This window comes from Schistocerca cancellata, chromosome 1, assembly GCF_023864275.1.
Source record: "Schistocerca cancellata isolate TAMUIC-IGC-003103 chromosome 1, iqSchCanc2.1, whole genome shotgun sequence".
Lineage (NCBI taxonomy): Eukaryota > Metazoa > Arthropoda > Insecta > Orthoptera > Acrididae > Schistocerca > Schistocerca cancellata.
Window position 1 is genome coordinate 937,429,742 of NC_064626.1, and position 23,799 is coordinate 937,453,540.

Below are 23,799 nucleotides of genomic sequence, written 5' to 3' on the forward strand. Positions count from 1 at the left end.
ATTTATACATACCTGTCTCCTAAGGAATTCGTATCGATCTTAATAAACCCTGCACAGTTGATGAAAACTTTTGGACCCATACGGCAAGACGTCACAAGCTGGGTCCTGTTTTCAAGCCTCTGATTGTTCTGTTTGAGCAACTTCAGCAGTGCCTGTCCTTTTCTTGGACCAAGACCACAAACAAACTGAACAAGGTTGCATGTGTATGCTTGCTGGACAGCCAAATTTATGTCAACACCTACTTCGTTGGTTCGATTCACAAATTCAAGATACAGTGCTTCGAGCAGTTCCTCTCTTACCAGCTGGTCCTAAATTGTATTACAAAACAAAAATAAATATTTGTAATATCACAGTTTTAAACATGAATAACTTACAAGCTGATGATAATCTCTGAACAAGCAAGCATATGATTAGGAAGTAGATGTGAGAGGTACAATTGAATGAAGTGTATACAAAGAGAGATACTTTTTGTGAAATGTAACAAATGTCAAAGTAAATTTGCGTCAGTGTTTGGAGGAAGTTACTTCAAAAACTGTACAGAAATTCAATTAATACAATTAAATCATGGATAACTGAAGGGAACAAAATATCTTGTAAATAGAAAATAGTAACTTATGTAACGGTCATGAAAAACTACTTCTGAGCCATTCCCAAACACACCCATAATTATCCAAATCTCCCCATGAAACGTCTGCAAAGGAGCACCCCCTCATAACTCAGTATCACCCTTGACTGCACCCACCCAATGCATTCTATTTCAATAACACCAAAGGCATATCCTACCCTATCATAAGCAGGGGTACCTGTGCAAGCAGTCACACAATATACCAACTTTGCAGATCTGCACAGTCTTTTCGATAGGCAAGTTGTGACCAACAGTAAAATTGGCCATCCAGTGACAGAACATGCTTCTGAGCACATCATTCTTGACTTAATGACAGCTCCACAGCTGATGTAATCTGGAACCCCCAATCCCCTTCCACAAACATCAGCTTCTCTGTATTACCTTACCTCTTGTCACAGTCAGACTACAGCAATGCAACAACCTCCCCCCCCCCTCCCCCTCTATGGTTTGTCTGTTTGTGTGTGTGTGTGTGTGTGTGTGGGTGGGTGGGGGGTTCAAGGGACAGCATCTGGGTGTTTCACCTAGGACTTTCCACTACCATATCTGTTGACGTGAAAAGTGCTCAATTGTGTCATGGTTCTGAGTCTGCCTCTCCCACCACTTTATCTAGCTGGGTAAGTCATTTCTGAAGTTGAAGAAAGGCAATTGTTTAAAAAAACCTTTGGGTGAGGACAGCTTTATATACATATTCCATAACAGAATTTATCATAAATAATCCATCATAATTTCAGGAGAATTATGGGGTCTACAGTTAAACCACAAATGACCAACATTCCTCATGACTAAAGCTGTCACTATTCAATATGTAACCATACTACTATTTGATAATTTTCTCAATAACATCACAGTATCTCCAAGAGTTAAGAAAAATTTCAGTCTTACTCTACAGAAAACATCTGTACTAACAAATTAATAGTGTGTGTGGTACAGAGAACAAAGGTGTTTATTTTGTCATTAAATTCAAAAATATATCACTGTTAACATCAGAAGTACTAATATCATTTTTATTACATTTAAGGCACTTTACTGTTTAGTACAATGTAAATAGACAGCACATAGCCTTACATATTAACAAATCATTGCAATATAACAAATTCCAGGATGGAGATGACAGAAATTACCACAGCAACATCTCACCTACAGCTGCTTGATGTACGGCAGATCAATATATATGAAGCTTGTAAACTGACTCATTGCACATAATTTCAACACGAATTGTTCAAATGATGTGCAGAATATGGAATTAACTAACTGATTAAATTGACTGATCTCAAATCAGGCCAAAACAGATGTTAGGGAGATTTTGGAAGTTATTTTGTGTAAGTGTAAAGAAAAGACTCTGTTACTTGTTTATTGTATGTATAATTCCTATTGTACAGACTGGCTTTTTTCTCAGAACAGAGAAAGAGGAGGTGATGGGCAGGGTGGATGGAATGCTTTGCAGAGTGTGAGAGTTGGACATGTTATTAGGTCCTGAAAATCTATGCAGAAATACTCTTGTGGCAGAACCATGTTAACCATGTTGGAAGCATAGTGTAATGCAATGTGCATCATGATTTAAGCAATTACCTATTATGGAATATGATATTTTCATTGCAAACTTAGTAATTTTTAGCGGACTAAAAACTGTATAAAATGTTTTATCATAATACACTTCTCTGTAAAGAAACAATATGTAAGTAATATCTTAAAGGAATCAGGAATACAGCATTGTTAAATTCAGAAGATACACAAAAGTAAAATTCAGAAGATACACAAAAGTAGCAGAGTAAAGTACACCATAAAAATTATTTTACATGTGTGCTATCATCCGGCAGATGCCACAATCCAGATAATGAGCTGATGGATATTACACCTCTATCCAGCCACCTTATAACGGCTACATCGCTGGTTCAACTGATATGGAGAAAAAATGAAGAAACAGCAAGAATATTTATACCTTGGCATAAATAGCCTTGCACGTCTCGCCAACAGTGCAACATGGAATGAAACGTCGACAACATACTCGCTCGGTACCTCCATAAAGGAATTCATAACATTTAAATTTATGTACTAATTACCTTAAAAGCGAGCTTACGATTATTTGCAGTAAGTGAAGACCCAATGTAAAACCAAGGTGTATTGAACAATTTCATCTTTCTTCCAAGTGTGATTCTTGTATGAAAGAATTGATATGAATGTGACTGTGTGTATATTTCTAAGCGTCGCCATATATTAAAGTTGTTTGTAACTATTTCAAAACTCCACTGAGAAAAGCTGGTCCAACAATATCTTTTTCCTGTATGGGTAGCAGTATTTAGCAAAGTTTGGTGAAATCTTTATGTATCTATTTATTTGTGATTTGTTATTTGCTTCGCTAACAATTCTACATGGATATTCACAGCCAAGACCTATCCTACATTTTGAAAAGAGTATTATCTGGCTACTGAATATGTCAGTGGAGACACGACATAGCAATGCTAAAACCCAGAACAGTTTTTGCCTTTACATACTTTAGATCAGGGCTTAACAACTGGCTGGTTTTGAGCGTGAGTACTCGCGTCTGCTCAGGCACGTGCTCGCGAGCAGGTGCAAGGTCGCGGAGTAGGGAGGGAGGGAGGGGAGGAAGGGGAAATGCGCGCACACGTTTGAATGTGATCTCGCGTTCTTAGCAGATTAACTAGCCATCTGAATGCTTTGAACATTTTACTACAAGGTAAAGATCTGCTAATTACTCATTTCATAGATCGAATATGAGCTTTTAAAATGAAATTGACACTTTCGGTGAGTCAGCTGGAAACAGGAAACCTAGCTCATTTTCCTAAATTATCATCCATGCAAGATGTTCACAAAGACTGTGAATGTTATTCACATAGTTTAGTTGATCAGCGCTTTCAATATCTGACAGCACTAGACAGTGATTTTGATCTGCTCTCTCCATATTCAGCGAATATTTAAGAGATTCGTCCTGAGCTGCAGCAAGAAATTATTGACCTGCAGTGTGACAGAGAATACAGAGACAAATTTCAGAACAAGAAAAACATTTTGGAATTCTACAGACACTTCCCTCAGGATAGATTTCCTCGTTTGCACAAACTGGCGCCTACAATAATATTAATGTTCGGTTCCACGTATGTTTGTGAACAACTGTTCTCTGCAATGAAATGTAACAAGATGCGCCTGAGAAATGCATTGTCTGATCGAAATTTAAACTGCACGCTGCGCCTAAAATGCACAAGAACAATTACTCCGAACATAGAAGCAATTGTAAAGGGCAAAAAGTACAAGATAACCGAGAATCCCACACTTCAGTGACACCTTTTATTGTGTAACAGTTCACAAATTAATGCGAATGTAGAGGCATACACTAAGCTAATAAAATTATGTGGCATGTGTACATTCTCCTTTATTTGTTTCATTTGTCACAGTAATAATTTGTGAGTGATATCCCTGCAGGTGGCCGCGGATTTACATTGACTGGCGGCAGCTGTTGTGTGCCCCACGTGACTTTCCCCACTCTCCGTTCTGGTCCGGTAGTGGGGGTAGCGTGCTCCGTGCTCGCGCCTTGCTGCTCACAGCTTGCTCCGCGAGCACGTATGTTGTGAAGCCCTGCTTTAGATAAACCTTAATATTTCAAACACCTGCTCTGCATTTATTTGCAGGCATCTATGCAATCCTCACGGTTATGTGAAAGATTAAAACAGAAAAAGGAAGAAAAACATGTATGAGTTATTAATCACAGGTACATAAAATCTGGACATGCCATCAGAGGCTTCTTATAAGAGAACTGACACATCATCATACAACACATAGCAATGAAGAATTATTGCCATATATTGGCAAAGAATTAATCCCTCAAGAAGCACAATAAGGCATGCTCATACTTTCACTGGCAAATAGTCAGAGCCCCAGAAGCACTAGACCTCTGGGACAAATGAACAACCATTCACCTAAAGCAGTAATGTCAACTATATAATCAATATAAAAACACACTGACCAAATGGGTGCAGCTAACCAACCCTGACAAACCACTGGCTAGATAAAAGGAAATTCTGCTTTATGTCTTTATCTGAGGTGATTGGAATCTCTATAGTCAGAAATAAAGATTATTATTATTATTATTATTATTATTATTATTACACTACTGCCATTAAAATTGCTACACCAAGAAGAAATGTAGATGATAAACGGGTATTCATTGGACAAATATATTATACTAGAACTGACATGTGATTACATTTTCACGCAATTTGGATGCATAGATCCTGAGAAATCAGTACCCAGATTTGGCCGTAATAACGGCCTTGATATGTGTGGGCATTGAGTCAAATAGAGCTTGGATGGCATGTACAGGTACAGCTGCCCATGCAGCTTCAACACGATACCACAGTTCATCAACAGTAGTGATTGGCATATTGTGACGAGCCAGTTGCTCGGCCACCATTGACAAGACGTCTTCAATTGGTGAGAGATCTGGAGAATGTGCTGGCCAGGGCAGCAGTCGAACATTTTCTGCATCCAGAAAGGCCCGTACAGGACCTGCAACATGCGGTTGTGCATTATCCCGCTGAAATGTAGGGTTTCGCAGAGATCGAATGAAGGGTAGAGACACGGGTTGTAACACATCTGAAATGTAATGTCCACTGTTCAAAGTGCCGTCAATGCAAACAAGAGGTGACCGAGACATGTAACCAATGGCACCCCATACCATCACGTCGGGTGATATGCCAGTACGGCGATGACGAATACACGCTTCCAACGTGCGTTCACCGCGATGTCGCCAAGTACGGATGCGACCATCATGATGCTGTACACAGAACCTGGATTCATCCGAAAAACTGACGTTTTGCCATTTGTGCACCCAGGTTCATCGTTGAATACACCATTGCAGGCGCTCCTGTCTGTGATGCAGCGTCAAGGGTAACCACAGCCATGGTCTCCGAGCTGATAGTCCATGCTGCTGCAAACGTCGTCAAACTTTTCATGCACATGGTTGTTGTCTTGCAAATGTCCTCATCTGTTGACTCAGGGATCGAGACATGGCTGCACGATCCATTACAGCTATGCGGATAAGATGCCTGTCATCTCAACTGCTAGTGATACGAGGCCGTTGGGATCCAGCACAGCGTTCCGTATTACCCTCCTGAACCCACCGATTCCATATTCTGCTAACAGTCATTGGATCTCGACCAACGCGAGCAACAATGTCACGATACAATAAACCGCAATCGCGATAGGCTACAATCTGACCTTTATCAAAGTCGGAAACGTGAAGGTACGCATTTCTCCTCCTTACATGAGGCATCACAACAACGTTTCACCAGGAAATGCCGGTCAACTGCTGTTTGTGTATGTGAAATCGGTTGGAAACTTTCCTCATGTCAGCACATTGTAGATGTCGCCACCAGCACCCACCTTGTGTGTATGCTCTGAAAAGCTAATCATTTGTGTATCACAGCATCTTCTTCCTGTTGGTTCAAATTGGCTTCTGTAACACATCATCTTCGTGGTGTAGCAATTCTAATGGCCTGTAGTGTATTATGATAGCGGGTCAAAGAAGATAGACATTACTACAAAACGAATGATGCGATGGGCTGCTCCCGAACCTCAGCCACTTGGGTCACAGGCCCATGGCACACGCAGGTGCAAGCAGAGTCACGTACAGGATCAGCTGTTCTAGTTCTTTTACCAACATTTCTTACCCTATTGAATCAAAACTACATGTGAAAGCAGCAACATAACACAGGATTGCTAAAATAAAGTTGGATGAAAGAGCGTTCTCAGTGTTTCTGGCAATGTATGAGAGGTGTTCAAAAGGAAAGGTACAAAACAACACTGTGTGCGCAATTGACGTCTATTCAAAAATAATCACCAGAGGCCTGAGAACAACTATTCCTCATTCCCAGAATTGCTGTGGCTGTGACAAGAGCCAGTCTTCCAATGTGTCTCCAGCTCATCATCTGAGTTGTAGCACTTATCTTCAAGATGTTTTTCATAGCTGATCAAATACGTGGAAGTTGCAGGGTGATATATTTAGGCTTTAGGGCAGATGTTCAAGCCCCTCCCATTTGAACTTTTCCATTACACTTTTCGAGACCTTGGGAATGTATGGATGTGCATTATTATGGAGCAGAATTGCTCTCTCCGTGAGCAGCCCAGGCTGTTTGCTCTTGATGGACTTGCATAGGCTACAGAATGTATCACAGTGCACATCACTGTTAATGGTTTTTCTCTGCTCCAGGAATTCTCTGAGTATAGGACCTCAGATGCTGAAAAAGACGGTAAGCTTTACATGCTAACTGCACAGATTTAAATTTTTTTAGGGAAGTGACAAAGCCTTTGCCCAGATGTCTCACAAAATTATCCCAAAGTGACATGTAAATTTCACCCTGTTTGGTTGTTACATCATTCCATACCTTTTCATTTAAACACTCTCAAAACCTAGATAACATAATGGTAAACTAGTAATATGATAAAAGTACTGAGCTGAGATCAGAGTGTGTAAAGCATATGTCAAGCTTATTAACGTTTTTCTGGAACAGTTTTATTTTGGCAACCAAATGTAACAACTTCACTGCAACTGCTACACAGCATTTTATGGGCATATGACTAAGGTGGAAGACAATAAGTCATGTGCCAGAACATAAGCATACGAGCACTATCAAACTATGCACTCACAACAATGAGTAACGCTGAACTGTAGCAAAAGGCCAACCAGGCCATCATGTTGTAGAACATGCTGTGTGACCAAGGATAGTTTACTCCCATGGATTCTTCAGAACCTATAGCTTTTTGATCCTCACTACCAATACAAGCTTTTCTGAAATGTGAAGATGGAAGCTCTCCCTCCTGCATAGCCTTACTTAGTTCTCATAACCACCCTGGTCTTCCTTGCCTCCACTATTTTCTGACCCCAACCCCAAACAATGTTCTCACTGTCCAATTTCTTCTCTCTTCCAACCCATTCTAGTTCCTTCCTTTAAGCGTTTCATTATTTCCTATTGTTTCCTCCAATTTTATAACTGTTTCCCCTTCTTTCTTATGCCCCTACTAGCACAGTTATCAACATCAAACTCGTTCCTGCGTGCAGCTACTTGTTTCGCGCCAGCATGATTCTTCCAAGTCCAATTTGCCCTATTTTTCACTCTCCCCATTCCACATCTAATCAGGTTTCCTCAACAAGCACTTCATCCAATCTTCCAGTGAATGTTGTTAGAAGACAACAGTGTGCACTCGTGCACGCACATGTGTGCATCGTTGTGTGTGTGTGTGTGTGTGTGTGTGTGTGTGTGTGTGTGCGCGCATTTATAATACAGAGGAAGTGGCTATTTTTATAGAAACATAAAGAAAGCAAATAGATTTGTTACCAGAATCTGTTCACTGAACACTGCAAAAATGTAACACCCGCCCGAGTGTGTGTGCGTACATGTCTACACACAAACACGTGCACGCACACACCCACATCCACACAAATAGGATGATAACAGAAAATGACGGAGTATAATTCACAATTCTCACCAATGCATTACTATTATATACCCGTGCAACTTACCTGCAAAGGATGGTATCTAAGGCACAAGATTTCTTCATCAGATGTACAAAGCTGAGAGAACTCAATAAGTGGATCTTGCATTCTTCTAGCAATTGATATAGCTTGTCGTAGCAGATGAGGATAATCACGGAAGTCATTCTGCCAAAAAATGAAAATAAAATTAACTCAAAAGTTTATGATACTTTTCATCAGTTATCGTATATTTACAGACAACTAAGAACAGTATAAACAAAATTTATATACAGCAGAGGTGACATAAATGCATCAGCGCTTAACTGAAAATTGGTAAGCACATCAGACAATTTAAATGCTTTAAAATGTAAATAAGATATGGAATGGAAAAAATTTCTGGTATTAAGAAAAGAAATTGCAAATCACAATACAATGTAAATATGAATTTTATTTGTAAAATTGGAAGAAAAATGTACTAAAATGAATGAAAATCACGAACAATTTAACCAGACAACATTATAGTTTTTTGCGGTAGTTTACTTTCAATACTACAACTGATAACAGGATAAACAAGAATTTTACATCACAGCTAATAGAAGTGAATGGGAAGTGTATCATAAATGTTGGGAGGTTGTATGTAATGAAAAGGCTAAGTTGAAGGCACGGGCCAGGTAAAAAAACTGACTGCCTCTTTATATGTTTGTACATTGGTTGGAAATATCACAAGCAATGTTGGATGCGTCGTGAGTAGCAGTTAGTTCCACTAGCTGGAATGCTAGTTTGTCTGTTCAAATCCAATCACCAGAACAATATTTGTTAATCAGTATTTATCATTTCTAGATGGTTCACAAAATTACTTACATTTGTAATGTATGCATTTACTGAAATATTCAATGTCTGTATAAATAACAGCATCCTCCATCCAGGAGGTAGTTTAGTTTTGTTCTTTTTTGTCTGTACACTGGTTTCCATAGTAAACATGTTGTGCTTCACTGAGAATCCTGCTTTTGGATTTGGACTTAATTGTGGCTATGATGCTTTGGTAGAGACTAGGACTTGATATTTTTAAAAATATCGGGAATCCGATACATTGTCATGTTTTTGTTCTGGTCTTCAGTCCAAAGACTGGTTTGATGCAGCTCTCCGTGCTACTCTATCTTGTGCAACCATCTTCATCTCTGGAGTCACTACTGCAACCTACGTCCTTCTGAATCTGCATACTGTATTCATCTTTTGGTCTGGCCGGTATTACACTATCAAATTTCTTTGTCAAAGATTTGATCAAAGATGTGATCAAATATTCTGTCAAATATATTTGACAAAGATCTTTGACGTAGCACTAGAAGGGGTATTACACTGTCATCAAATTTTTCGTCAAAGTTCAAGATGGCTGACAACAACTTGTTATTAACCGCAACAGTTGCACGTACCGCAATTGCATTGTGTGCGTATGCGGAAAAGAAATGGGAGAAAAAAAAGGAACCATACATACGAGGTAGACAGTCTTAAATTCCTGGGATTACAACTTGATAATAAATTCAGTTGGGAGGAGCACACAACAGAACTGCAGAAACGCCTTAACAAATCTGTATTTGCAATTCAAGTGTTAGCAGACATAGGCAACATAAAAATGAAAATATCGTATAATATTTTGGGGTAACTCTTCAAGTCAAACAAAAGTTTTCAGAGTCCAAAAGCGTGTAATACGTATTATTTGTGGAGTAAATACACGGACGTCCTGCAGAAACCTCTTCAAAGAACTGGGTATACTACCTACTTCCTCTCAGTATATTTACTCCTTAATGAAATTTGTCCTAGATATTATATCTCTTTTTCCAACAAACAACTCAGTTCATACATACAATACCAGGAACAAAAATGATCTGCACAAGGACTTAAAAGCACTTACTTCAGTTCAAAAAGGTGTCCACTACTCAGGAACACTCATCTTCAATAGTTTGCCAGCAAACGTAAAAAATTTAGTTACAAATAAAGATCAGTTTAAAAGGAGCCTGAAAGACTTACTAATGGCCAACTCCTATTCCATTGACGAAATTTTTAATAGTAACAAATGATTGTATTTATTCATACTATTAGTATTGTAATTTCAGCTTAAAAAAATTGACATGTTCTACATCTCCTCAGCACGGATCTATGGAATGAAAAACTAATCTAATCTGGGGGAAGCCGTGGGTTTTACGACAACACGATAAAAGCATTCAACAAAACTTGATACGTGAGCTTGCAGTGGAAGACATCAAGTCGTACATCAATTACTTAAGAATGGATGAGCATACCTTTCTATATGTGCTCAGTGAAGTGTATCCTCATATCACAAAGCACAATATTCACTTAAGAACTGCTACATCTTCAGAAGACAGGCTCACTGTAACACTCTGATTCCTTGCTACAGGAAAGGGTTGGGTTGGGTTAGGTTAGGTTAGGTTAGGTCTCCAATCTTCTTAATCTATTTTTGTATTTAGGGTGCCTAACTTTGTAAAGCGCCTCATCAGCTTCATACATTTCTATTAATTTTGTAGTTGTCGGCACACACCAACTGTATTTACCGGCAATGTTTAAAAAAACTCTACAGACGACAGAACGCTACAGCGATGCTAGCGCTCCAGCTCCATGTGGTAGCATGTCACATTGCAGTGAACAGAAGACAAGCGATTTCTCTGATCAAATCTACAGCGAGGGCCTAGATTTGATCAAATATTGCACGACATTTGACAAAGGTCCTATTACACCATCAAATATCTTTAAAGATTTTTGACAAAGATATTTGACAAAGAAATTTGATAGTGTAATACTGGCCTCTCCCTCTATGATTCCCCCCCCCCCCCCCTTCCCACCAGTACTAAATTGGTGATCCCTTCATGCGTCAGAAAGTTTCCTATCAACTGATCCCTTCTTCTAGTCAGGCTGTGCCACAAATTTCGTTTCTCCATAATTCTATTCAGTACCACTTCATTACTTACGTGATCCACTCACCTAATCTTCAGCATTTTTCTGTAGCATCACATTTCAAAAGTTTCTATTCTCTTCTTGTCTGAACTGTTTATCATCCATGTTTCACTTCCATATATGGTTATGCTCTATACAAATACTTTAAGAAAAGACTTCCTAACACTTAAATCTACACGCGATGTTAACAAATTTCTCTTCATCCGAAATGCTTTTCTTCCCATTAGCAGTCTACATTTTATATCCTCTCTACGTTGCAGCCCAAACAGCAAAACTTATCTACCACTTTGAGTGTCTCATTTCCTAATCTAACTCCCCCAGCATCACCTGATTTAATTCAACTACATTTCATTATCTTCATTTTGCTTTTGATGTTCAACTTATATCCTCCTTTCAAGATACTTTCCATTCCGTTTAACTGTTGTTCCAAGTCCTTTGCTGTCTCTTGACAGCATTACAATGCCATTGGGAATCCTAAAAGTTTTTATTCTCCCTGGACTTTAATTTATACTCTAATTTTGCTCAATATACAGACCGAATAACAGTCAGGGATAGGCTACAACCCTGTCATACTCCCCTCTCAAGCACTGATTCCCTTTCATGCCCCTTGACTCTTATAACTGCCATCTGGTTTTTGCACAAATTGTAAACAGTCTTTCGCTCTCTGCATTTAATGATTGCCACCTTTAGAATATGAAAGAGAGTAATCCAGTCAACATCGCCAGTGGCTTTCTCTAATTCTACAAATACTGCCAATGTGAAAATACACTTTTTCCATGTTAAATGACAGTATACTTTCCCTCGGAACTGTATTTATCAATCCTTTGAATGGTTAAGCTTTTATACACCAGTGTAGAACTTTCCAGTACTTCACATAATGAAAGCCAGGGAGAAAAAAAGAACACGTTTTGGAAAGGTCTTTGATGTGCAGCAACTAGTATGCTGCATATTTTCATATTACAAATGTATATATTCAAGTTCCACCACACTTAAGCTATATGAAAAGCTAAGCTTTCATATATAATATTGGTCTTTTTTCGCGTTATTTGAAATAATGACATACATGCCTAGTCTTCTGGGCTCAAAACTCTTCTAAGTGGCTGGTCCTCAAAGTGTTAAGTTTTAAATGAGATTAAAATGCTCTGTGATTTAAGAAATTCACCGCACATTCTCAAATGTAACATAATTCACCTTGCGTAAAAGGGAATTTACTTTGAAAGTAACGCTTGCCACACCACAATTCGCAATATTCTCCCACGACCGGTTAGAAATAAGCTCATTTTAGGAATTGCCAGCGCACACCAGCAAATGGGCATTATTGTGCACGTGCAGCTACAATTATGTAGGAAGCCTAAATGTCAGTATGTATATAGCCTTAAGAGATCTTACATTGCGTCATAAAATAAACAGTATATCGTAAACCATACTAAAATGAATAATTCGGCTGAAAGTGACATTTGTACGTCCAGATTCACAGTGAAGTAGGCCCCAACCTAATATTAAGCTTTTCAGTGTGGTTTTCTGGATGCAAATTTTCTTGGAATACCGGTACTGTATTATCTCGTGTTCGGTTCTTTATTATGGCATAATGTCATATGGGCCAGAAGATGAAAATGTGCACTTCAAATTCAGCAAAAGGTTGAAACTAGCCAGTAGTGTGGAATGAAACACTCCATTTCAAATAAATTAATTGTCTCTGCGGAAAAGATTAATGAAAGCCAAACTTCTTTAGCAAACTGACAAAAATAACTGCATTGTTCTCCAAGGCAATTAATGCTTGACTGCCAAATATGTGGAAATAAAATTAAATCAGAATACTGAAAGAAAGGTGGGGGGGAACAACAACATTTTAGGCTTCCATAATTATATGAACATATTTTAATTCACTTGATAGCTGGCTACAGAAATCCATTTGTTTTCATTTGATGCGAGAGCTGAAAACGAAGTGGAAACAACCAAGTCACTAAATGTAACCACGGGTAACACAGAGATTATACCTCTCCCCACTACAACTCAAACTGCTCTGCGCATGCATGAATTCGTGGGTAGCATGTGGCTGTCTGGCTGCTTGTTGCTACTGCCGATACAGCTAACTGCCATACATCAAGTAGCCAGAAGAGAAAGAAGGTACTGCTCATCGCATGCACATTGGCAATTGCTCAAGTGAACCTATATGCAAACAACTGTGACATCATACTCATCGGAAGCAGTTTGTTGTTACGAAGTATTCCATAGTTTTTGTCCTAAAGCCTTTGACAAATTTTGCTTGTGTGTGCACTGGGTTTTGTTGTTGTAAATGGCACATTTCCTTCACAATTCAAGTTATTTTGGTTCTTTCTCTTGTTAATGTTTTATTGCTGCAGTACTATTCTGCAGTATGGAGTATGGTAAAATTCTTTGTTACAGTATCAATTCTTATCAGTCAAAATTACAAAAATTTAACTGAAAAATTCCTGTGTTTTTCCTGGGGTATATACACCCCGTTAACCTATCTTCTATGAGAAACTGTAGGGTCAAATACTGCCTTGCATGATCGTACATTTCTCCTGAATAGAAGCTGATCTTCCCCGAGGTCAGTTTCTACCAGATAGTTCTGTGAAGATTTTGTGTTAGTACTTTGCAACTGTGACTTATTAAACTGATAATTTTCACACCAGTCAGCATCTGCTGGAATTGCAATTATTATAGTCTTCTTGAAGTCTGAGGGTATTTCACCTGTGTCAAACATCTTGCTCAACAGAAGGAAGAGTTTTTGTCATGGTTGGTAGAGCCGATTATATCAGCATTTTCCCTTACACATCTCCGCCCACCGCAGAGACCTGACCTGTTATTTACATTTTTGTTCATCATTTTAAGCAACTGTTTTCAAAGAATTGTTTTCGAAGAACGGTGTTGCGAAGAAATAGCACACTAGTTGCATTAAAATTGTTTTTTAATGCAAGTGGTGTGCTATTTCTTCACATCAGAAACCATTCCATCACTCCCCCCTCCCTGTGCAATCGGGCTGCTTCTTTCTGCCACCTATACTCACTTAATACAGTCAAAGAGAAAGATTGGACATAATGAAAGCTCAGAGTAGCAAGACTCCACACAGTGAAATTAAAATTATGTTCTACTACAATTTTAAACGAACGGTTTCAAATATTTATCAAAAACTGTGAAAAAATATAATATAAAATAAAAATATCAGCATTTGATATTGCCATTTCGATAGTGATATACCAGTGGAAAAAATATTGCTGACATATAACGCTACTTTTTAGAAAAAATATCAAAATGTCAATATTTTGTCAACAGCCATAGTAGAACGCTGGGTACTCCAGAACATCTGTTTCATTGTGGCTCCAATTAGGCAATGTAAAAACTGTTGTCTACATGGTCAGGAACCAGAATGCAAGCAGTACACTCTTCCTAAGGTCCTCACATTCAGAAGAGTAATGGATTCCAAAACAGCAGTTAGTTAGCTGTTCACCACACATCAATCATATTTTGCTAGAGTCATTGATCACGAACCAATAAAATGGTTGAAAGGATTCAATTGAGTTGCCAGATACAAAATGTGGAGTAACATGATGGGTTTGGCAATGTGTGCTTTTACTTGGATGGCACAGCCCAGCAGTCATTCAAGAGCAATGAAGAGAAGCTTGATAGCTGGGACAAATTCCAGATTGAAATGAAGAAAACATTTGGTAACAACCAGCAGCAAGTCCACTTCTGAAGAACAGGGCTCAGTGTCACAGGGAGATGACACAGTCTTGCATACAAAACGTTTTGACCCTATGCCACATTGTGAATCCAAATATGACAGAAACTGACAAAATCTCACATTTGAGAAAAGGAGTTACAGAAGACAGGAATGAAACTCCTCTCATAAAAGAAGTCATAACAGTAGAGGAATTAATAAAGTGGTGCAACAGAAGAAGAATCTGATGTAAGAGGTGTGATCGAGTGCCAAATGTGGTCCCTATGGCAGTTGTGGAATACCACTATGACCTCACCTCTCTCTCATGCCAGGTAGAAAGAGAAGGCGACAGCATTTCAGGACAGCCAGAAATGTCAGATCGAGTACACAACAGATAGCAGCCATGAATGTTGACCCCATACATATGAAGATAACTGAGCATGCCGAGAAAATCTTTTGCATCAGAATGGACTTATGCATACAAGCTACTGGAAAACTGAGGTTGAGGATTCTAACTGGGGAAAGACTGTTTTCTTAACACTGACAGCCTCAACAAGTTCAAAGTTATTCTGTTTTAATTATGTGATGTTCCACCCACGTTTGAGCTTATGACGGACAAACTGCCTTGATACCATAAATGGACCGTGTGTCTCAGCTATTTGGATGACACTTATTTTTTCAAAGACATCTGAACACCACCTATGCTGTCTAAGGTGTTTATTTGACAACACATTCACCTTTGTGGAGGATCATCATTCTCATTAACAACTGATCTTCCTGAAGGATCCATCGGGTTGACTGGTGAAATGAGCACTGAGGCTTCAGGTATACATCACAGTGGTATACAAAAGTGGAACCAAACACAAGGATGCAGACTGCCTTTTAAGGAATCTTTCAGTAGAACATAGTAACGAAGATGTGCTCTCCATCATTGTTGCATTAAATGACATTGCTTCTGAACAGATGGAAGATCCATTACTGCAGAAAATGTCAGTACCTCTGAAGGAGGAGGAACCAACTAAAGGCGAATTCCACTTAACAAATGGAACATTTCATAGGAACTATGATCCAATGAGGCTGGAACAGTTTTTCATCAGGCCAGTTCATCTACAGCAAGCTATCCTGAAATTTTCCATGACACACCTACATCTGGTTCCCTGGGATTTGTGAAAATTATAGAAAGAATCAGACGTAGATATCACTTGCCACTGCTCTACTGTAGTGGGACACTATATAAGCCAATTTAAGGATTGTCAGTAATGGGAGTGAGTGTCGCAATTACAACAGAGCAGCTGATACCAATTCTGGTTGTAGCAGCACTATTCCACCGGATTGGAATCAATCTCTTGGGGATGTTCCTGAAGCCGACAAATGGGAATTAATGGACAGTAGTCTCCACTGAGTACTTCATCCACTATGCTGACACCAAAACTGTGTCAACTGCAGGGGCATTGGGAATTGCGAGGTTTCTTGTAGAAGACATAATTTTGAAGCATGAACATCCTGTTTAATGATCTCTTATGGTAGAAAAGTTTTCCGTCGAGACTGGTATCAGGGGTAATTTCATGTTGCAAAAATCACCCACAGAATGACAACTGCCTACCATCCACAGAATGCTTTAATAAGAATCTGGCAGACATACTCTTCATGTACGTTGATGTCTAACAGAGAGATTGGGATACAATATTGCCCACTGTGACATGCATATGTAGCACAATAAAGAAAAACATAAAATCTTCACACAATTCTTTCTGGCCCATGGTCGTGAGGTCAAAACAATGAATACACTGTCCCTTTCAACTATGTGACATCACTATGTGACATCATCATCATCATCGAGAAACGAAACAGTTGGCTCTAGTACAGTCTCTGGACACCCAGTAGAAGGAGTGAGAGCACTATTTACTGAGCACTGGCCAGTGAAATACAGCCCAAGAGACACAGTATGAATTTTCAAACTTCTACGGAAAGGGGGACTATCGAAAAAGTTACTAAAATGTTACTTCATCAAGTAGACAGAGGCACATAAATATCGAATATGTCCTCTGTATGAAGCTCTATTACAGTCCTTAGGTGCAGAGCTTCTTGTTCAAGGAAAGCGAAAGCCTGCTCAATAACAGCAAAGCTTATGCCTTCAATGGCAATCATAGTGACAAGGATGTATCAAGGGAAAGGCTATTCCAGTGCTACCATATAAAGGACCGCTGATGAGATCTACTTTTAGGAAGGTGTCGTTGGCTCCAATGAGAACTTCTGAAACTGTGGGTCCTGTTTCTCCACAAGAGGGACTAATGTCAAGAGCTGTGCTGCAGGCATGGTGGAGTAGCAGTTAGTGTCGCTGGCTGGCATGCTACATGTTGCCACTTCAAGTCCAGTAAATATTCGTTATCCAGCATTTATCAGTTTTAGATGGTTCTCAAAATTTCTTATGTTTATAATGACTGCAGATTCTGGAATATTAAATGTTGATATAATTAGCAGCACTCTCCAATGAGAAGGCAGTTTTGTTCTGTCTGTCTGATGGTGAGCATAATAAAAGTGCTTTCAGTGCTAAGTGTTGTACTTCATTGATGATCCTGCTTTGCACCTGGATTCGATTGCGGTCTGATGTGACATTATTATTAATAACAAATACATAGTGGGAAATAAATTTGTTGTAAACTGGTTACCTCTCCTTTTATAGAATTGGCATACACTTTAGCCAATTCATTGTCACATATTTCCACAGCTATTGTTGGAAACTGGTCATCTTCTACTAGCTGACTGACTATTTCCTTCAAATCAGCAGCCACCATAAGTGCTTCCCGTGACTCTCCTCCAACACATATCACATGAGGCTTCTTGGTGTAGATAAAATTTCGTAAAGCAAGTAAGTCTGCTTCCTGTGGAGGTAAGGATAAAAAAATATTTTCAAAACAGCATTTACAGTGAGAATGACAATAAAAAGAACCACTAAATATTAATATGATTTCAAAACACCAACATTATTCTCACACAATTTAAAAACTTGTCGAAAGAGTGGCCAGATGGCCACTTGAACATTGCTACTTTCAAATGTAAATCTTGCATAGTAATGTTTATATAACCCTATTTTATAAGAATATTTAGCCATTAACAAGGCAAACCATATTAACGTTTGGAGACCCGAGTTCCAAATGCTCATTAGAAACTTCTGGTAGAATATATAAATAATGGCAAAACTTGTACAGCTTTGTTCTTAAGTAGCAAACACTTGTATTTTTAATAATGTATTGTAGAAGTGAATAAGTGGCAGCTTCCTATTCTTCTTCTTCTTCTTCTTCTTCTTCTCCTCTCCCCTTTGCTACCCCTACCTTCAAGTAGCAGCTTTTTTGTTAGTGAGACAGATAATTATCAATACAAATAAAGCATACACCCAGCGGAATGGTCTCCATACAAATGAAACTATAGTGTGTGTGTGTGTGTGTGTGTGTGTGTGTGTGTGTGTGTGTGTGTGTGTGTGACAGAGAGAGAGAGAGAGAGAGAGAGAGAGAGAGAGAGAGAGATAGAGAGATTATAAACATTCAATGTACCTTCTGCAACTTTTCTTCTTCTCTAAATGAATTTTTCCTTCTCAGCAAATGGGGTAATCTGAGATAATCAGTGCAGTCTCCATCAGGCCCAACCATACAAGCAAAAGATGCTTGACTGTAATCTGGTACGTAAGCTACTGCCATAACTCTTAACCCTTTGCTGGTGTCCCACTCTTCTTCTTCCTCATCTGTGAACTCCACTGAATATGGTGCAACCTGGAGAAATAGAGACAAGTCGGTAATTAATTCTGTCGAGATAATAGATAACTGTGATATAATTCCTATATTATATTTTAATATGGCAGTAATACATAGAGATTGAGTAATGAAGGTAACACACTATACTCCACTGGAAATCTGTTCACTCTCACCTTCAGCCAATTATACAATTTGCGGCAACATGTTCTAAGAACAGATTCTCTTGCTTCCATTAGAAGATTTGTTCGTAGTTCTTTACGTAAATCTGGAAGCAGGAGGCATTTCAGTGCCAGCTCCACACAATTTACTCTAAGTGAATTCCACTCTTGGACATTTTTGCTGAATTCGTCCTATAATGGAAAAGAATCAAATTTATATTGAGGTCCACAAATATGGAATACACAAAAAATATGGGATTCTTTTTATTCCAACTTTTCCTTCACATCTCAAAAGCAGTCCTAATATTGGACCACAAAATACACTTTCTTAGAAAATTTAGGCAAAGATGTGCTTCGACTGAGCAAAGCTAAGTGCAGCACAGAGTCAGATTTATACTCCGTAATCGCATCGAAAATTTGACATCCAGTGATGGATCTAAGACTTTCAGCAGATTTCTCTATGTGCATAGGTGAGAAAAACTCAAGAATGAAAGTACCTTTTGCATATGTGTCAGTGCCAAGTAACATAGCTCAGTGATATGTGGACCATACATATAGAGAACAGCCACAGTATAGTAAAGATGGTAATTGAAACAAATATGCAGTGAGATGCTTATAGATGTTGGCTCTGACATTATTGATATATCGGAGCACTACTTAAATAATTTGACAATTCAGAGGGGAGGACAATGTGAAGGCTGATTTGAGGAGCCTAGGTATTGAAAGTGAATGCAAGGAAATAGCCCAAGACAGGGACAGATGGCGAAAATATGTTGCTGTGGTAATGGACTCTCGAGTCTGGTATGACCAGTGAGTAAGTAAGTAAGAGGCTTCCTTCACCAGGATACAGACTAGCTGGCTGTTTTTCAAGGAGTTCTTCGCGGAGTGGGGGAGTGGTCATGTACATAAAAAACAGAATTCCATTTGAGTCTGTAGACGTATTTCGGCACTGCACTGAACAGGTATCTGAATGTTGTGCAGAGACAGTTCAATTTAGTGAAACTACACTTCTAATTGTTGTTGTTTACAGGTCCCTTAACTCTGACTTCAGAGCATTTCTGTTCAAGATAGAGAGGGTTCTTGGTTCACTTTACTGGAAGTACCAAAAATTAGTTATATGTGGTGACTTCAATATTAATTTTGTATGTGATTGTGTAAGAAAAAGGATGTCAAAAGATCTTCTAAATTCATATGATCTGATTCAGACTCCACCCCAACAAGGGTGCAGGGTGACAGTAACATAGTCAAAGACAATATTTTTATTCTTTCTTCATTACTATATGGGTATTCTGTTCGAAAAAGGGTGAATAATCTTTCAGACCACAATGCACAAATTTTAACACTAAAAGGTTTTTGTAATCAAACAGCTGTTATATAATTACAAACTATGTACGAAAGCTAATCCAATGGCAATAGAGCGTTTTTTAAACCTCATTAGGGAACAAAAGTGGCAGGATCCTTATAGTGCCCATAAAATAGATGACAAACCGTTATGCTTTTCTTAACACATTTCTCATGCTCTTTGAAAGTTGCTTTCCATTAGTACATTCTAAACAAGGTACTAGCAATGAAAGACAGCTTGAGTGACTGACTAGTGGGATAAGGATAACATGTAGAACAAAGTAGGCATTATTACAAAATGTTAGTAGTAGTCACAATCGAGCTACAGTAGCTCATTACAAACAGTATTGTAAGGTGCTTAAAAATGTTATTAGGAAGTCAAAGAGTATGTGGTATGCAAATAGAATAACTGATTCACAGGATAAAATTAAAACCATGTGGTCAGTCGTGAAGGAAGTGTCTGGTCAGCAGCACAAAGTCGACAATATAAAGTCAGTTCATAGTAAAAACATTTCTGTTACTGATAAGTCAGATATACATACAGTATTTAACAATCACTATCTGAGCATTGCTGGTGAATTAAATAAAAACTTAATTTCAACAGGCAATCATAGAGCTCTCTTGGAAAATGCCGTTGCGTGGTTGGTGTCTGAAATATTCCTCTGTGATACTGACAAGGGAGAGAGTGAGTCAATAATTAAAACACTGAAGACTAAGGACTCTCATGGACATGATGGAGTATCTAGCAGAGTATTAAAGTACTGTGCTGCAAATGTTAGCACTGTACTTAACCATATTTGTAATTTTTCCTTTAAGAATAGTCAGTTTCCTGGACATTTAGACTACTCAGTAGTAAAGCCGCTTTATAAAAAGGGAGAAAGGGATAATGTAGACAATTTTAGACCTATTTCTATGCAATTGCCATTTGCTACAGTTATTGGAAAGGCTGTGTATGTAAGGATAATTGATCATTTTATCTAGCATAATTTGCTATCAAATGTAGTCTGGTTTTAGAAGTGGTTTAACAACTGAAAATGCTATATTCTCTTTTCTCTGTGAGTTACTGGATAGATAAAACAAAAAGTTTCAAACGTTAGGCATCTTTTTCAATGTTCGATTGCACTGATCACAAAATATTGCTTCAGAAGTTGGCCCATTAAGGAATACGGGGAGTAGCTCACAACTGGTTCACCTCTTACTTTAATGATAAACACCAAAAGGTCATTATCCACAGTGTGGTGTGCCCCAGGGATCAGTGCTGTGGCCTGTCCTGTTCCTTATTTATATAAATGATATGCCTTCTAGTATTACAGGTGATTCTAAAATACTTCTGTTTGCTGACGACACTAGCTTGGTAATTAAGGATGTTGTGTGCAACAATGGCACTGTTTCAAATAGTGCAGTTCATGGCTTGTAGAAAATAAATTAAAGACAAATCACAATAAGACTCAATTTTTACAATTTTTTACACACAATTCAACAAAACCTGACATTTTAATTTCACAGAATGGGCATATGATTAGTGAAACTGAACAGTTCAAATTCCTTGGTGTTGAGATAGATAATAAACTGTCATGGAAAGCCCATGTTCAGGATCTTGTTTGAAGACTTAGCGCTGCCATTTTTACTATTTGAATGGTATCTGAATTAAGTGATAGTTTGACACGAAAAGTAGTCTACTTTGCTTACTTTCATTCACTTACTACATATGGTATTATGTTTTGGGGTAACTCTTGCCACTCTCAAAGGACATTTTTGGCTTATAAACAGGCAGTTTGGGCAATAAGTTGTGTAAGTTCGTGAACCTCTTGTCGACCTCTGATAATTAGTCTGGGTATTCTGACTTTGGCCTCTCAATATATATATTCTTTACTTTCGTTTCTTGTTAACAATATCGACTTATTACCAAGAATTAGCAGATTTCACTCAGTAAGTGCTAGGCAGAAATCTAATCTGCATTCAGACTGCACTTCCTTGACTCTTGTGCAGAAAGGTGTGCAGTATATTGCTGTATACATTTTTAATAAACTACCACAAGAATTCAAAAATCCTAACAGCAATCCACGCACTTTCAAATCAAAGGTGAAGAGTTTCCTCATGGGTCCCTCCTTCTATTCTGTCACAAGTTCCTTCAAAAATTGAATCCCATGTTATATTGTTGATTGTGTTTACAAAAACTTGTGGTTTGTCTATTTTGGTTCATAAATATTTTATTTTTATCTGTTATTACTTTTACCTTGGAGATCTGCTCCTCAATTTGGTCCTACAAAACTAAACGTGTAAAAAAAAAGGCTTTGTTGATTTTTGTGTTCCAAATTCTGAGTTTTTTTTTTCCTCATCTGTTTTTGTCCTTTTCTCAATTGTTTATGAGGCTGTTTCAATGGTGTAAGTCTTAGCGTTATTTCATTCTATGTATATTGATGTCTTTACAGACTGTTTACTGAAGCAAGCTTTTCTTAAAGAGACTGTGCTGAAAATTTTTTCTAGTAGTATATCCCAACAGAAGATGCACTTTAAATAACTAATATTGTGGTTTCTTTTGGAGTTGCTTAGTTTTCTTCCACTTTGATAGTAGCCTTAGTGTACTTCCTAAAAGGAAATGGTTGCTACCTCTGTTGCTTCCTCTATAAGCATGCATAAAATTCTTCGTCTGATCATTAAGTAGTATATAATCAATCACAGATCTTGATCCTTCTGTACTCTGTGTAAAATTATGAATGTCTTTCTTCTTTTAAAATTATTAAAAGAGGCAGACTTGTGTAGCTCTGGTCCATTATTATTAAGAGTGTTACCTCCAAATAATCCTACTATTCATAGTATAGCTAGGTTTCTGACTCTTGCATTGAAAACACCAGCAATCAAAATATGGACTGTCTTTTTGTTCACTTCTTTATGAAGATCATCATAAAAAGTACCAGTACCACCTTTTCTTCCCTCTTCTGGAACATACACATCTACAGGTGTTAGATGACCTCTTGGAACTTTGAAATCTGTCTGTCTTCATTCCAAGGCATTAAGTAATCTGTCAAATCTTTTGTTCCTTTTACTTTTTTTCTTACTTTCTGTTATTACTGCAATGTCTACTTTTCTTTCTTTGAGTACTTGATTCAATTCGCTCTCTTTGTTGGTCAATCCTAAAACATTCCACACTGCCAAAGATACATACGTCATATAGTCAAATAATTTATTCTTTACTATTTGCCATTATCACCAGCTGATCCAGTTCTTCATGATCTTCGTTGATCCATTATGGACTGTGGGACAACAGCTGGCATGTATTTCTTGTAATAATTTACCAACAGCCATATGTATTGTAGAAATTTATTTTATGAACTTCTTACGTGCTACCAGTTCCGGCATTACATTGATGCCATCTTCAGGCCCCACACATCATAGTCATAAAAACGCTGTACATGGAAGGAGTCATATAACTGGATCCATGAATCAAATCATTATGCAACAGCTCTTGGTGACCAAACGACAAAATGTTGCGTGATGGGAGCTGCCTCCTCTACGTATCATAATCTGCTTGATTTTCTTTTGGGGTTGGCTCCCTTACGGAATCTGGCTTCAGTATGACTCAAGAACCCCTACCCCCACCCCCTGCCCTATGTTGTAGGACACAGTTTGGCTCCTCTGTAGAGATCACAACCAGTAGCTATGCTACCACCCGTGGGTTGAATGTAAGCTAAAAGAATCCTTACAATTAATTAATGTGAGGAAAAATGGTAATCAATATTTATTGCTTACACTACTGTTCCACTCACAAAAATTTTTTAAAACCATCTTGTATC

The 23,799-nt window shown here is 38.2% G+C and overlaps 1 protein-coding gene across 1 annotated transcript in view; it reads right to left on the minus strand.

Moving 5' to 3' along the window:
• The window catches only part of LOC126191473 (transcription elongation factor SPT6), a 169,841-nt gene that overhangs the window by 36,489 nt on the left and 109,553 nt on the right, over nt 1–23,799 (minus strand). The window contains exons 15-19 of the mRNA XM_049932355.1: nt 18,680–18,856; nt 18,309–18,524; nt 17,427–17,639; nt 8,157–8,294; nt 13–308 (exon numbers count right to left, since the gene is read on the minus strand). Coding sequence (XP_049788312.1) covers nt 13–308; nt 8,157–8,294; nt 17,427–17,639; nt 18,309–18,524; nt 18,680–18,856 — 1,040 coding nt within the window. The remainder of the gene's footprint in view (nt 1–12; nt 309–8,156; nt 8,295–17,426; nt 17,640–18,308; nt 18,525–18,679; nt 18,857–23,799) is intronic.